Source organism: Coregonus lavaretus, assembly GCF_964263955.1.
Source record: "Coregonus lavaretus genome assembly, chromosome: 17".
NCBI lineage: Eukaryota > Metazoa > Chordata > Actinopteri > Salmoniformes > Salmonidae > Coregonus > Coregonus lavaretus.
The window spans coordinates 22031867-22048053 of record NC_140004.1 but is presented as its reverse complement, the minus strand read 5'-3'; the positions used below and the strand labels follow the sequence as shown (position 1 = coordinate 22048053).

At 46.7% G+C, this 16187-nt stretch overlaps 1 protein-coding gene across 2 annotated transcripts in view; it reads left to right on the top strand.

Moving 5' to 3' along the window:
- Positions 1 to 16187, top strand: part of LOC311144438 (long-chain-fatty-acid--CoA ligase 1-like) — a 28816-nt gene that overhangs the window by 10489 nt on the left and 2140 nt on the right. Inside the window, exons 2-16 of one of the 2 annotated variants that reach the window (XM_084180453.1) lie at positions 246 to 499; positions 1321 to 1435; positions 1540 to 1604; positions 1740 to 1841; positions 3907 to 4006; positions 4121 to 4299; positions 4482 to 4514; positions 4620 to 4671; positions 4894 to 4967; positions 5255 to 5332; positions 5432 to 5566; positions 5671 to 5757; positions 5907 to 6002; positions 6118 to 6190; positions 6363 to 6451. In XM_084180453.1, coding sequence (XP_084036579.1) covers positions 248 to 499; positions 1321 to 1435; positions 1540 to 1604; positions 1740 to 1841; positions 3907 to 4006; positions 4121 to 4299; positions 4482 to 4514; positions 4620 to 4671; positions 4894 to 4967; positions 5255 to 5332; positions 5432 to 5566; positions 5671 to 5757; positions 5907 to 6002; positions 6118 to 6190; positions 6363 to 6451 — 1530 coding nt within the window. In that variant the 5' untranslated portion in view covers positions 246 to 247. Of the gene's footprint in view, positions 1 to 245; positions 500 to 1320; positions 1436 to 1539; positions 1605 to 1739; positions 1842 to 3906; positions 4007 to 4120; positions 4300 to 4481; positions 4515 to 4619; positions 4672 to 4893; positions 4968 to 5254; positions 5333 to 5431; positions 5567 to 5670; positions 5806 to 5906; positions 6003 to 6117; positions 6191 to 6362; positions 6452 to 16187 lie in introns of both variants that reach the window. The other variant, XM_084180452.1, reaches the window with a different exon arrangement.

Genomic DNA, 16187 nt, shown 5'->3' with positions numbered 1-16187 from the left:
TGAAACTGACATGTAGAATACTATTGTATAGGGGAGATGAGCTACTCTTTCCTGCATACAGCAGATGCTTTATGTTCTGTTTCTAAAGTACAATAGCACCTATGTGGACATCTTTTCACAAGTTTGTTAAGAATTCCTGTATGTAATTGCTTCCCCTTTCACTGTTACTCTCTCATTACATTTCTCTCATTCATTCAGGCAAATACACTCATATTCTCTCTCTCTTTTCTCTTTTTCTCTCTCAGCTATGCATTTTCAGGAGTGGTTACAGTCCCTTCACTCCAGTGGGGGGGTTCGAGGACCTGAGAGGGAGGACTTCTGGAGCCTTCTCCCCTCTTTCCCTTCGTCGTCCTCTTTCTCCCTCTCCTCCCTCTCTCTGTCCCCCTCCTCTCTGCTGGGTATAGGGGCTCTGGCCTCCCTCACTGCATACTGGCTGGTGACCCGCCCTCGGCCCATGCGTCCCCCCTGTGATCTGAATGCCCAGTCTATCGCTGTACAGGTGAGAGCATTATGTTCTGGAAGCTTTAAGGAGCAGATGAGTGAGAGATTAGTAAGAGTTATATTTATTCAGAACAGTCAAGTGCTTGTTTGTGTGAGGGATAGTAGTTGTATTCATCATAGTGTTTTGGATTGCAGTTATAATAACTAATTAACATTGATTACATCCCAAGCCCTGTTTATACCTGTCCTTTGTCCACATTCTGATTGTGCTGACATTTTTAGACAGGTGTAGATGATTAAAAGACGCATTGTGATCTGATTGTGATCAGATCTTCCTGACCACCTCCGGAGGTAGTCATACACCATTGTGTCTGGATATCTTACAAGTGTAGATTGATCTGGACAGTGAAACCATTTAAATAATCTTTATCCCACCCTCTAAAATCATTGACAGGTGACACATCAATATGTGTCTTAAAATAATTAAATACATATTATTTTGAAAGCATCTGTCAAATAATTTGCATACAGGGAGGGACCAGGATATGCGGTCACGATGGATGGATAAGAGACACATTTTACTCCCATGTGTAGGTGCAATGGCCACAATGTGGGCACAATCAGAATATAGATAAGATTTAATTTTTTTACATTTTAATCATTTAGCAGACGCTCTTATCCAGAGCGACTTACAGTTAGTGAGTGCATGCATTTGTTTTCATACTGGTCCCCCGTGGGAAACGAAACCCACAACCCTGGCGTTGCAAACGCCATGCTCTACCAACTGAGCTACACGACAAAGGACACATGTTAGCCCTAGGTATAAACAAGGCTCTAGAGCTGAATAGGGAGAGTTTTTATGGAGTGTATGTGTTGCAGGGAGAGCCCAATTGGAGGCGTTCAGCTTTGCTCAAGGATGATGCCCTGTTGGAGTTCTACTATAATGACACCAGGACAGCCTATGACATGTTCCAGAGAGGATTGAGGGTGGCAGGTGAGCTGGCCGGACACAGTGGACTAACAGGCTAGTTAGGAGCAGACATGGGCTATTTACCAGACATGCCAGAGTGTACCTGACGAGATTGTGTTGGTGCACAGGGAACGGCCCATGCCTTGGCTTCAGGAAACCTGGGGAACCTTACCAGTGGATCTCCTACACTGAGGTCTGTGGATCTTTGGTCATTATTACTATGTACAATGAGAATACAAGGATATAATAAGTATACAAGCATACACGTATGCTCAAGCTCTATTCAAGGATTGTATTATTGTTTCTGTCTGATTGTCCTCTGTTTTAGGTGGCTGAACAGGCACAGGTGCTGGGCTCTGGGCTTTTGGGCAAAGGCTGCCAACCAAACCCTGAGCAGTATGTTGGAATATTTGCTCAGAACAGACCAGAGGTACAGAAGGCTACACATTCCTTCCCTGCTATTCTATGTAGTGAAATGCCATGATGTTTAACCCTAAGGCTTCTCTGTATGTTAGAGCACTGTCCCTGTAGAGACTCCAGCAATGTAGTGACCAAGCATCAGTTAGGAAGGAGTCTGGGATTTGTCGTTCTAACAGTGGCGGCTCCTGAAAAAATTCTCAGGAGGGGCAATTTTTCTGATGATTTAGGTGACCTACACACGTGCACGAGTCCGTGCACGCGATTCCAGATATCTTTACCTCTGAATAAACTGCCTTTATTATACCATATCCACCCTGTCCAAAGTCTCTACTTGGTCTCAGTTCTCCAGTAAACTTGTGATTATCAACAGTACACAACGGTAACAAACAATTGGGGGAACTCACGGGGCAGATAGTAACCACTTAAAAGGAAGCGATTCCCAAACCTTCCATAACAAAGCCATCACCTACAGAGAGATGAACTTGGAGAAGAGTCCCCTAAGTAAGCTTGTCCTGGGCCTCTGTTCACAAACACAAACAGACCCCACACAGCCCCAGGACAACAACAACAACAACAACAACAACACAATTAGACCCAACCAAATCATGAGAAAACAAAAAGAGAATTACTTGACACATTGGAAAGAACAAACAAAAAAACAGAGCAAACTAGAATGCTATTTGGCCCTAAACAGAGAGTACACAGTGGCAGAATACCTGACCACTGTGACTGACCCAAACTTAATGAAAGCTTTGACTATGTACAGACTCAGTGACCATAGCCTTGCTATTGAGAAAGGCCGCCGTAGGCAGACCTGGCTCTCAAGAGAAGACAGGCTATGTGCACACTGCCCACAAAATGAGGTGGAAACTGAGCTGCACTTCCTAACCTCCTGCCAAATGTATGACCATATTAGAGACACATATTTCCCTCAGATTACAGCGATCCACAAAGAATTCGAAAACAAACCCAATTTTGATAAACTCCCTTATCTACTGGGTGAAAAACCACAGTGTGCCATCACAGCTGCAAGATTTGTGACCTGTTGCCACAAGAAAAGGGCAACCAGTGAAGAACAAACACCATTGTAAATACAACCCATATTTATGTTTATTTATTTTCCCATTTGTACTTTAACTATTTGCACATTGTAACAACACTGTATATATACATAATATGACATTTGAAATGTCTTTATTCTTTTGAAACTTCTGAGTGTAATGTTTACTGTTAATATTTATTGTTTATTTCACTTTTGTTTACTATCTACTTCCCTTGCTTTGGCAATGTTAACACACGTTTCCCATGCCAATAAAGCCCTTAAATTGAATTGAATTGATAGTAAGGTCGCAATGACACAGAAAGCAGTTCAATGTCGGGGTACAGAGTCGCTCTCTTACCAGGATCGCGGTCCGCTCTGACCAGGGTGAAGGTGGCCGGCTCCACTTCTCTGTCCGGGACTCATCCAGCCAAGTCTCCCAGCTGTATTGGGATTCAGCTGCCAGCAGCGTTTTCATTATTTAGTCCGTTCGTAGCGGGTATGTACACGATCAACAAGATCAGTCCAAAACCAACCACTGGAAATCCATGGTTGGCAGAATGTTTGTAAACTAAGTCTACAAATTAAAAACATAAAATAACGCCGCACTGCAGGTCGCAACAGAGACGCTTCTAGCCGCCATTGTCTTAGTTACGTTCAACGTTACGTCACGTATGACGAAAGCGCGTAAGTGCAAGCCCACAGACACCCATAGAGAATGTATTGAAAGCTTTGAAATGTGAAAAAAATAGATTTTACATGACAGGCTATGAGAGACTTCTGGGCGATTTTCAACTTGACTGAAATCGCCCCAAAAACGGGCGGGGCCATTTGAAGCACGACTTTAGCCTGATTTGACATTTAGTGGCTGGCAGATCAGACGTGAACACTGATAACTGCTGTTGCCGTGATATAATTGATTAGAAAAAAAATCCCTTCCTTTTCCCGTTTGGCAGTGCGTCGCCCATATCGCCCTATTGAACAAGCCGTCCCTGCGTTCTAATAGTGTTGCTCTGTCTCCCTCTGTTGGTGGCAGTGGATCATTTCAGAGCTGGCCTGCTACACCTTCTCTATGGCCGTGGTGCCCCTGTACGACACACTCGGAGAGGAGGCCATGGTGCATATCCTCAACCTGGGTAAGGCTGGAATACTCTGCTACAAGATGTATGGGGAAATGTATAATAACCAGTACACTCCCATACCACTGGCCTATAACTATTCATGTCGATTCTCGCTGTTTCACCTCCTAGCGGAGATCTCACTGGTGATCTGTGACAAGGAGGAGAAGGCAGAGTCCCTTCTGGGGAATAAGGAGAAAGGTGCGACACCCACTCTCTCCTGTCTGGTACTCTTTAATGCCTGCAGTGATGCCATAGTGGAGAGGGGGAAGAACTGTGGAGTGGAGATTCTAGAACTCAAACAGCTGATGGTGAGAAGAGGGTAGCTGCAGACAATGTAAAGATGATGAATTGCTAGAATAGATGCCTGCTTCTTTAGTTGTGATATTGGATCAACATGACAAACACAAGAGAGAAGTCCCTTTCACTGGGGTTAGAAGACATCTTGATTACCACAGACTATCACAGTGTGACATGACCCTGCATATTGCAGGTACTTGGACGACAGAACCTCAAAGATCCTGTGGTGAGTTTTCCTCTGTTGAATGTTGATAAGGTTTCATTGACAGTTTTTGTTGCTTCACTGCTGTTTTCGATCCTGCTGTCGTTCATCTGTGTCTATTTGTTGCAGCCACCGAAACCCCAGGACCTGGCAGTCGTGTGCTTCACCAGTGGAACCACAGGTACCATTTGTTTTTATAGATCTCTGTGAGTCCTCAAGTAGCCTACCCCCACTACCCTGCATGTTAATCATATACTAAAGCATTTACCCACACTACTAGAGATGTGCCCATGGGGGCCCACTGACAACCTCTCATTATGTTATGAGATGAATTCTTGTGGTACACAGAGCAGTGCAGTAATGCCCTCCTCCAAACTAAACTGCGTTCTGTTTATTTGGCCAGGAAAGCCGAAGGGAGCCATGATCACCCACGGCAACATCGCCTCCAACTCCTCCTCTGTTATTAAGATCCTGGAGGTCTGTTCTGGCTCCCTCCGTCTGAAATCCAGAAAGAGTTTCATGGCTAGCTCCATTTTCTCTCTATTTATCTTACTCCATCTCTCGTTCCATCTCTCTCAATCTGTTCCTTTGATAAATGGGATGTTTAATAGAAATAGTTTACCCATTATTGTCCTTGTAAAAGATACACTGCACATCTAATTGCTGTTGTAAAATCTAGATTGCATATTAAATTGGTTGTATGCCATCTCTATTATCCATTGTGTAACTGTTTTATGCATCAATTCCTTCTCTCCATTTCACAGGGGTCATTTTTTATTCGTCAAGAAGACGTGTCAATCTCTTACTTGCCTCTTGCCCACATGTTTGAGAGGATGATTCAGGTAGCTCACTCTCTTTTGATTACAATAATACATGTATGTGTCTGTCTTGGGGACTCTGCATGTCAGACAGTTCTTTAAATGCTCCTATGTCTGTCTCAGGTGTCCATGTTCTGTCATGGGGCCAGGGTAGGATTCTACCAGGGGGATATCTCCCTGCTCATGGACGATATAAAGACTCTGAAACCCACTTTCTTCCCAGTGGTGCCTCGCCTACTCAACCGCATCTACGACAAGGTCAGTCCAAATCCTATGATACCAACCATAACATTTTTAAAAAATGTAGCCTTACTTTTATTTGCTATGCTCTCTTCTGTGTGTGCATGCATGTCTATGTGTAGATCTTAGGCTCTGTGACGTCCCCATTGCGCCGGGCAGTGCTGCACTATGCAGTGAGGAGGAAGCAGGCTGAGCTCAGCAGTGGGGTGGTACGTAACAACAGTCTGTGGGACAGGCTGGTATTCAACAGGATTCAGGTCAGTTACTGAACACATTGAACGTGGCCCAACGTCTGCCCTTTCAGAAAACTCTATTTGTTAGACGTAATGGAATTCTATTTGTTTTCCATGTGTTTCAGGCTAATTTAGGAGGTAATCTGAGGTTCATCCTGACCGCCTCGGCCCCCATCTCCCCCACCGTGCTCTCCTTCCTCAGGGCCACCCTCGGCTGTCTGGTGAGAATGACTGCCTGGAGCTCAGACTAAGTGTGTGTGTTTATGTGTTTATTTCTGATGGGAGTGTGGGAGTGTGAGGTTTAATGATGTGGAATGTTCCTGCTGCTCTGTGCAGATCTTCGAGGGTTACGGGCAGACTGAATGCACAGCAGGCTGCACCTTCTCCATGCCAGGAGACTGGAGTGCAGGTAAGGGGTTGACTCTCTGACAATGGGAAACTATCCACGTCATATCTGGAGACAACTAGTCATTGATCCCAGTGTCTGCGTGTTGGTTATACTCTGAAACTCTGTGTGTGTGTGTGTGTGTGTGTGTGTGTGTGTGTGTGTGTGTGTGTGTGTGTGTGTGTGTGTGTCTCAGGCCATGTTGGCGCTCCCCTGCCCTGTGCAATGGTGAAGTTGGTTGACATCCCTGATATGAACTATTATGCCAAGAACGGAGAAGGAGAGGTGAGGTGGTTAAAAAGCATCATGGTATTACTGTGTTTTCTACAACATAGTGAGTCAGAGATAGTTACCCAGAAAAAATGTATCCCTCTGGCTGTTGTGTATCGTATGTTGTTGTTATATTAATAATATAATAATATAATATTATATTATATTAACCCATTTAATCCCACCGGTCACAATAGTGAGATTTTTTTGGGGGGGACTTTACAGGCTCTAGAGAAGTTAAAGTTAGGTAATATATTAGGTAATAGGTAATATATTATGCATTATAAAGGTGTCTAGTATGATTCAGAGAAGTTTCGTATGATTTCTCAAAATGGTCACAAGTCCACAAGTCCACAAGCATACATCATCAAGGCGCACTTTTACAGACGAATTTGGCACCAGAATTCTGTATTCAACAGATACATTGTTGAAATGTTTTTATATTTTCTTTGTAAATGTAATGTTTAAAGGGTCTAGTTTGCATACAGTATATGCCTTCATTTTCAATACAGTCAATCCATGATGCTCATGACATATAAAAATATCTTAGCGGTCACATTTGTGACCAATGCGAAAATACATTTACTCTAACTTTATATACAGTGAATTCAGTAAGTATTCAGACCCCTTAACTTTTTCCACAATTTGTTACGTTACAGCCTTATTCTAGAATGGATTAAATAGTTTTTTCCCCCTCATCAAACTACACACAATACCCCATAATGGCAAAGCATGAAATATCACATTTGCATAAGCATTCAGACCCTTTACTCAGTACTTTGTTGAAGCACCTTTGGCAGCGATTACAGCCTCGAGTCTTCTTGGCTATGACGCTACAAGCTTGGCACACCTGGATTTGGGGAGTTTCTCCCATTCTTCTCTGCAGATCCTCTCAAGCTCTGTCAGGTTGGATGGGGAGCGTTGCTGCACAGCTATTTTCAGGTCTCTCCAGAGATGTTCGATTGGGTTCAAGTCCGGGCTCTGGCTGGGCCACTCAGAGACTTGTCCCGAAGCCACTACTGCGTTGTCTTGGCTGTGCGCTTAGGGTCGTTGTCCTGTTGGAAGGTGAACCTTCGCCGCAGTCTGAGGTCCTGAGCGCTCTGGAGCAGGTTTTCATCAACGATACTTTGCTCCGTTCATCTTTCCCTCGATCCTGACTAGTCTCCCAGTCCCTGCCGCTGAAAAACATCCCCACAGCATGATGCTGCCACCACCATGCTTCACCGTAGGCCTGGTGCCAGGTTTCCTCCAGATGTGACGCTTGGCATTCAGGCCAAAGAGTGCAATCTTGGTTTCATGAGACCAGAGAATCCTGTTTCTCATGGTCTGAGAGTCCTTTAGGTGCCTTTTGGCAAACTCCAAGCGGGCTGTCATGTTCCTTTTACTGAGAAGTGGCTTCCGTCTGGCCACTCTACCATAAAGGCCTGATTGGTGGAGTGCTGCAGAGATGGTTGTCCTTCTAGAAGGTTCTCCCATCTCCACAGAGGAACTCTGGAGCTCTGTCAGAGTGACCATCAGGTTCTTGGTCACCTCCCTGACCAAGGCCCTTCTCCCCCGGTTGCTCAGTTTGGCTGGGCGGCCAGCTCTAGGAAGAGTCTTGGTGGTTCCAAACTTCTTCCATTTAAGAATGATGGAGGCCACTGTGTTCTTGGGGACCTTCAATGCTGCAGACATTTTTTGGTACCCTTCCCCAGATCTGTGCCTCGACACAATCCTGTCTTGGAGCTCTACGGACAATTCCTACGACCTTATGGCTTGGTTTTTGCACTGACATGCACTGTCAAGTGTGGGACCTTATATAGACAGGTGTGTGCCTTTCCAAATCATGTCCAATCAATTTAATTTACCACACGTGGACTCCAATCAAGTTGTAGAAACATCTCAAGGATGATCAATGGAAACAGGATGCACCTGAGCTCAATTTCGAGTCTCATAGCAAAGGGTCTGAATACTTATGTAAATAAGGTATATCTGTTTGTAATTTTTTATACATTTGCAAAAAAAAATCTAAAACCTGATTTTGCTTTGTCATTCTGCGGTATTGTCTGTAAATTGATGAGGGGAAAAAAGTATTTCATAAATTTTAGAATAAGGCTGTAACGTAACAAAATGTGGAAAAAGTCAAAGGGTCTGACTGCCTTCTGAATGCACTGTATAGACAGTACCAGTCAAAAGTTTGGACACACCTACTCATTCAAGGGTTTTTCTTAATTTGTACGATTTTTTACATTGTAGAAAAATAGTGAAGACATCAAAACTATGAAATAACACATATGGAATAATGTAGTAGCCAAAAAAGTGTTAAACAAATCAAAATATTTTTGAGATTTGAGATTCTTCAAATAGCCACCCTTTGCACATTCTTGGCATTCTCTTAACCAGCTTCATGAGGTAGTCACCTGGAATGCATTTCAATTAACAGGTGTGCCTTGTTCAAAGTTAATTTGTGGAATGTCTTTCCTTCTTAATGCGTTTGAGCCAATCAGTTGTGTTGTGACAAGGTAGGGGGGAGGTATACAGAAGATAGCCCTATTTGGTAAAAGACCAAGTCCATATTATGGCAAGAACAGCTCAAATAAGCAAAGAGAAACGACAGTCCATCATTACTTTAAGACATGAAGGTCAATCAATACGGAACATTTCAAGTACTTTGAAAGTTTCTTCAAGTGCAGTCGCAAAAACCATCAAGCACTATGATGAAACTGGCTCTCATGAGGACCGCCACAGGAATGGAAGACCCAGAGTTACCTCTGCTGTAGAGGATAAGTTAATTAGAGTTACAAGCCTCAGAAATTGCAGCCCAAATAAATGCTTCACAGAGTTCAAGTCACAGACACATCTCAACATCAACTATTCAGAGGGGACTGTGTGAATCAGGCCTTCATGGTCGAATTTCTGCAAAGAAACCACTACTAAAGGACACCAATCAGAAGAAGAGACCTGGTTGGGCCAAGAAACACGAGCAATGGACATTAGACCAGTGGAAATTTGTCCTTTGGTCTGGAGTCCAAATTTGAGATTTTTGGTTCCAACCGCCGTGTCTTGGTGAGATGCGGTGTGGGTGAACGGATGATCTCTGCATGTGTAGTTCCCACCATAAAGCATGGAGGATGAGGTGTTATGGTGTGGGGGTGCTTTTCTGGTGACACTGTCTGTGATATATTTAGAATTCAAGGCACACTTAACCAGCATGGCTACCACAGCATTCTGCAGCGATACGCCATCCCATCTGGTTTGAGCTTAGTGGGATTATCATTTGTTTTTCAACAGGACAATGACCCAACACACCTCCAGGCTGTGTAAGGGCCATTTTACCAAGAAGGAGAGTGATGGATTGGTGCATCAGATGACCTGGCCTCCACAATCCCCCGACGTCAACCCAATTGAGATGGTTTGGGATGAGTCGGACGGCAGAGTGAAGGAAAAGCAGCCAACAAGTGCTCAGCATATGTGTGAACTCCTTCAAGACTGTTGGAAAAGCATTCCAGGTGAAGCTGGTTGAGAGAATGCCAAGAGTGTTTAAAGCTGTCATCAAGGCAAAGGGTGGCTATTTGAATCTCAAATATAAAATATATTTTGATTTGTTTAACAGTTTGTTGATTACTACATGATTCTATATGTGTTATTTCATAGTTGTGATGTCTTCGCTATAATTCTACAATGTAGAAAATAGTAAAAATAAAGAAAAACCCTTGAATGAGTAGGTATGTCCAAACTTTTGACTGGTACTGTATATAAATATATGAATCATAGCAGATTATTTCCTTTTTCAGTAGATTGAAGTTGAGTTGAGTTATGGATATACTTGATCATGATGATCTTACCATTATACATTAGCCTTTACATATTTTTTAATCAGTGATTTTGACTGTAAGAAGTAATATTTGTCAAGGGCTGATGTAAATGTGGTGTGGGAGTCAGGCGCAGGACACTGAAGCTTAGTCCAACATACTTTACTAGTAAACACTAGGCAAAAATACAAACAACGGCCTCAACACAAAACAGAGGCGAGCGATTACGCAAACTGTGCGTAAACTACAAAACAAAAAACAGAGAGCAGCACCAACGGACAGGCGTACAATAACACACAAACTAACCAACACAAAGCAGGCAACTTATAGGACACATAATCAGACACAAACGGACACAGGTGCAATAGACAGACAAAACCAATCTAACATCGAAACATCTAACGGTGGTAGCTAGTACTCCGGGGACGGCGAACGCCGAAGCCTGCCCGAGCAAGGAGGAGGAGCAGCCTCGGCAGAATCCGTGACAGTACCCCCCCCCCCCCTTGACGCGCGGCTCCAGCCGTGCGCCGACCCCGGCCTCGGGGACGACCAGGAGGACGCGGAGCCGGGCGCGTGGGATGACCACGGTGGAACTCAGTCAGGAGAGATGGATCTAGGATATCCCTCCTAGGCACCCAGCACCGTTCCTCCAGACCGTACCCCTCCCACTCCACGAGATACTGGAGACCCCCCATCCGACGTCTCGAGTCCAAGATGGTCCTGACCGTGTACGCCGGAGCTCCCTCGATGTCCAGTGGGGGCGGAGGGGTCTCTCCTATCTCACCTTCCTGGAGTGGACCAGCTACCACCGGCCTGAGAAGAGACACATGGAACGAGGGGTTAATATTCTTATAATCAATAGGCAGTTGTAACCTGTAACACACCTCGTTCAATCTCCTCAGGACTTTAAAAGGCCCCACAAACCGCCGACCCAGCTTCCGGCAGGGCAGGCGGAGGGGCAGGTTTCGAGTCGAGAGCCAGACTCGATCTCCCGGTGCGTACACCGGACCCTCACTGCGGTGGCGATCGGCGCTCGCCTTCTGTCGACGGATAGCCCGCTGCAGATGGACATGAGCAGCGTTCCACATCTCCTCCGAGCGCTGAATCCACTCATCCACCGCAGGAGCCTCGATCTGGCTCTCGTGCCATGGTGCCAGAACCGGCTGATACCCTAACACACACTGGAAAGGGGTTAGATTGGTGGAGGAGTGGCGGAGAGAGTTCTGTGCCATCTCTGCCCAGGGGATATACCTTGACCACTCCTCCGGCCGGCCCTGGCAATAGGACCTCAGAAACCTACCCACATCCTGGTTGACTCGTTCTACCTGCCCATTGCTCTCTGGGTGGTAACCCGAGGTAAGGCTCACCGAGACCCCCAAGCGTTCCATGAACGCCCCCCAGACTCTGGAGGTGAACTGGGGACCTCGGTCAGACACTATATCCTCGGGAACCCCATAGTGCCGGAAAACGTGGGTAAATAGGGCCTCAGCGGTCTGTAGGGCAGTAGGGAGACCCGGCATTGGGAGGAGACGACAAGCCTTGGAAAACCGATCCACAACGACCAAAATGGTGGTATTCCCCTGGGAGGGGGGAAGGTCGGTTACAAAATCCACCGAGAGGTGGGACCATGGTCGTTGTGGAACGGGCAGGGGATGTAACTTTCCCCTGGGTAGGTGTCTAGGCGCCTTACACTGGGCGCACACCGAGCAGGAGGAGACATAAACCCTCACATCCCTAGCTAACGTTGGCCACCAGTATTTCACGCTAAGGCAGTGCACTGTCCGGCCAATACCTGGATATCCAGAGGAGGGTGATGTATGAGCCCAATAAATAAGGCGATCACGAACCTCGAGCGGAACGTACGTCCGCCCCACAGGACACTCTGGGGGAGTAGGGTCGGTACGCAATGCCCGCTCGATCTCCGCATCGACCTCCCACACCACCGGAGCCACCAGACAAGACTCCGGCAGTATGGGAGTAGGCTCAATGGACCTCTCCTCTGTGTCATACCGCCGGGACAGGGCGTCTGCCTTACCGTTCTGGGACCCTGGGATGTATGTGATCTTAAAAACAAACCGGGTCAGGAACATGTTCCACCTAGCCTGACGAGGGTTTAATCTCCTAGCTGCCCGGATGTACTCCAGGTTACGGTGGTCAGTCAGAATGAGGAAAGGGTGTTGAGCCCCCTCAAGCCAATGCCTCCACACCTTTAGGGCCTGAACCACAGCTAACAGCTCCCTGTCCCCTACGTCATAATTACGCTCCGCCGGGCTGAGCTTCTTAGAATAGAACGCACAGGGGCGGAGTTTAGGTGGCGTGCCGGACCGTTGCGACAAAACTGCCCCAATACCGGCCTCGGACGCGTCTACCTCAACTTGGAATGGTAAAGCGGGGTCCGGATGCGCCAGCACCGGAGCCGAAGTGAACAGGTTCTTCAGTTTTAAAAAATGCCCTGTCCGCTTCAGCTGACCACTGCAAACGCACCGGGCCCCCCTTTAGCAGGGACGTAATGGGAGCTGCCACCTGTCCAAAGCCCCGGATAAACCTCCGGTAGTAATTAGCAAAACCCCAAAACTGCTGCACCTCTTTTACAGTGGTTGGAGTTTGCCAATTACGCACGGCCGACACACGGTCAACCTCTATCTTCACACCAGACGCGGACAATCGATAACCCAAAAAGGAGATGGACTCCTGGAAAAACAAGCATTTCTCTGCCTTGACATACAAGTCATGCTCCAACAGCCTCCTCAACACTCGGCGCACCAGGGCTACATGCTCGGCTCGTGTAGAAGAGTACACTAGGATGTCGTCGATGTATACTACCACACCCTGCCCATGCATGTCCCGGAAAATCTCGTCCGCAAAGGCTTGGAAGACTGAAGGAGCATTCATTAACCCGTATGGCATGACGAGATACTCGTAATGACCCGAGGTGGTGCTAAATGCTGTTTTCCATTCATCCCCCTCCCTAATGCGCACCAAATTGTACGCGCTCCTGAGATCCAACTTTGTGAAGAACCGCGCTCCGCGTAATGACTCAGTCATAGTCGCAATCAGAGGAAGAGGATAACTGTACTTAACCGTGATCTGATTGAGACTACGGTAATCAATACACGGGCGCAAAACCCCGTCCTTCTTCTTCACAAAGAAGAAACTCGAGGAAACCGGGGAAGTGGAGGACCGTATGTATCCCTGTTCCAAGGACTCGGCTATGTAAGTCTCCATAGCCGCTGTCTCCTCTTGAGACAGGGGATACACACGGCTCCGCGGAAGTGCCGCTCCTGTTTGGAGATCTATCGCACAATCCCCCTGTCTATGAGGTGGCAGCCGTGTTGCCCTAGTCTTGCTGAACACAAGTGCTAAATCCTCAAAATTCACGATCAACAAAATTCCCAGCTACGCCTGAATCTACTAGCGCCTTATGCTGGGAATGAGGTGCCACCTGTGGAAATCTCACAGGTATACACAGGTGACCAACAGAGAGCTCTGGGTAAGTGGGGCGCCTACTCACCTGAAATGACTCCCCAGTGCGTGACCTGTTGTCCCCTCTCCCAGGAGACCCTCCCCAGCACCTAGCCGCAGTGTGCCCTCCACGGCCACAGTTGGTGCAGGGGACGGCCCCCCTCGGGTTCTCTCTCCTCCTCTCCCTAGCGCCAGCACCCCCGAGCTCCATGGGAATCGGCTCGGAGGTGCTGGAGGGCGGAATGGACGACCCCCATTCGGGACGTCCGCGGGTAGCCAGCAGGGTGTCGAGACGGATGGAAATGTCCACCAACTGGTCGAAGGATAGGTTGGTGTCCCTGCAGGCCAGCTCACGACGAACGTCCTCTCGTAGGCTGCACCGATAATGGTCGATGAGGGCCCTCTCATTCCACCCCGCATCCGCCGCTAAAGTCCGGAACTCCAGGGCGAACTCCTGTGCACTCCTCTTCCCCTGTCGGAGGTGGAACAGACGCTCCCCCGCCGCCTTCCCCTCAGGTGGATGATCGAACACAGCCTGAAGCGACGGGAGAACTCCGCGTAGGTGATGGTGGCGGCGTCTATTCCCTCCATTCGGCGTTGGCCCACTCCAACGCCTTGCCGGATAGACAGGAGATGAGGGCGGAGACGCTCTCGTATCCCGAGGGCGCCGGGTGTATGATGGCCAGGTAGAGTTCCACCTGCAGGAGAAACCCCTGACACCCGGCTGCGGTACCATCATATGCCCTCGGGAGCGAGAGCCGAATGCCACTGGGTTCCGGTGCTGGGAGAGGAGGACTGGCCAATGGTGATGGTAAGGTGTGCGAAGGCGTGGGCACCTCTCCAGTGACCAAACGGCGCAGAGTGTTGGACACCTCGTTCATGGCGGCCCCAAGTTGCCGGATCATGGTGTCTTGATCGCTGATCCGATCCTCCAGCGACTTGGGTGCCGCCGCTGCTCCTGCTGACTCCATAGTGGTGTGTTATTCTGTCAAGGGCTGATGTAAATGTGGTGTGGGAGTCAGGCGCAGGACACTGAAGCTTAGTCCAACAGACTTTACTAGTAAACACTAGGCAAAAATACAAACAATGGCCTCAACACAAAACAGAGGCGAGCGATTACGCAAACTGTGCGTAAACTACAAAACAAAAAACAGAGAGCAGCACCAACGGACAGGCGTACAATAACACACAAACTAACCAACACAAAGCAGGCAACTTATAGGACACATAATCAGACACAAACGGACACAGGTGCAATAGACAGACAAAACCAATCTAACATCGAAACATCTAACGGTGGTAGCTAGTACTCCGGGGACGGCGAACGCCGAAGCCTGCCCGAGCAAGGAGGAGGAGCAGCCTCGGCAGAATCCGTGACAATATTTTGTTATTTCAGGTGGAATTGGCCATATATAGACCCATAAACTGAATTAGTATAATAACTTAACACATATTGAATGTCAATAGGTTTGTTTAGTGTCTCTTGCACAATGGTAGACCTTGTTTATGTGAGTTGCGCTGATTAGACACAAGGGTAGACCTGCTTTATCAGAGTATTGGGACATAGCCATAGGTGTAAACCTGGTTTCCAAATCTAGATTGGATTAGACATGCAGGTGTACACCTGGTCTGTAAGAATATTAGTGTAGACCTGGATTTTATGAATGTTGAGGCTTGGACACTGGGGTAGACCTGTTTTATATGAGTATGCCCATGGGTTTACCTGGTTTATATGAGTATGCCCATGGGTTTACCTGGTTTATATGAGTATGCCCATGGGTTTACCTGGTTTATATGAGTAATGGTGTGTAAGGATACACAAGGCTCCTACAGGTAATGGGTCTGGATGGACGTCTATTGCCCATTCAAATCCTTTCTGGCAACAAGTTTGTGGTAGGAAAAAAGTGAATGGGTCTGTGGTACATGTGTTATACCACTATGCAATGAGTTTATGAAATGATTAGCATATACAGGTCAGAGGTCACAGGACTAAGATAAGCAAATAACAGGGTTTGGGTGTGCAGCGAATAGCTGGATATAGGTTATTGTTGGTGACTTGGGGAATGCATGCCTAAGGAAAGTGGTTAACAGGGCTGAGATAGGCAAGTAACAGGGATGAGGTGTATTGGCAAAGGAACTGGGGTCTATGAGTAACAAATAGGGCATTTAGGGCTAGGATATGGGTGTATCGGTACTTGATTGTGTCAATATAAGGATATTGGCATGTGGGTGAGGATATGGGGGTAACAGGGCTGAGGTATATAGATATTGGGGCTGAGGAATAGGGGTAAATGTCTGTTAATGTTATAATAGGCAGAGTACCGTATGTTCCCATCGGTCACAATTGTGGCCGAGAATAAAACATACTTTTCAATATATATACTATATATATATATATATATATATATATATATATATATATATATATATATATATATATAAAAATATATATATTTATTTATTTATAATAAAAAATAAAATAAAAGCAAATGGATTAC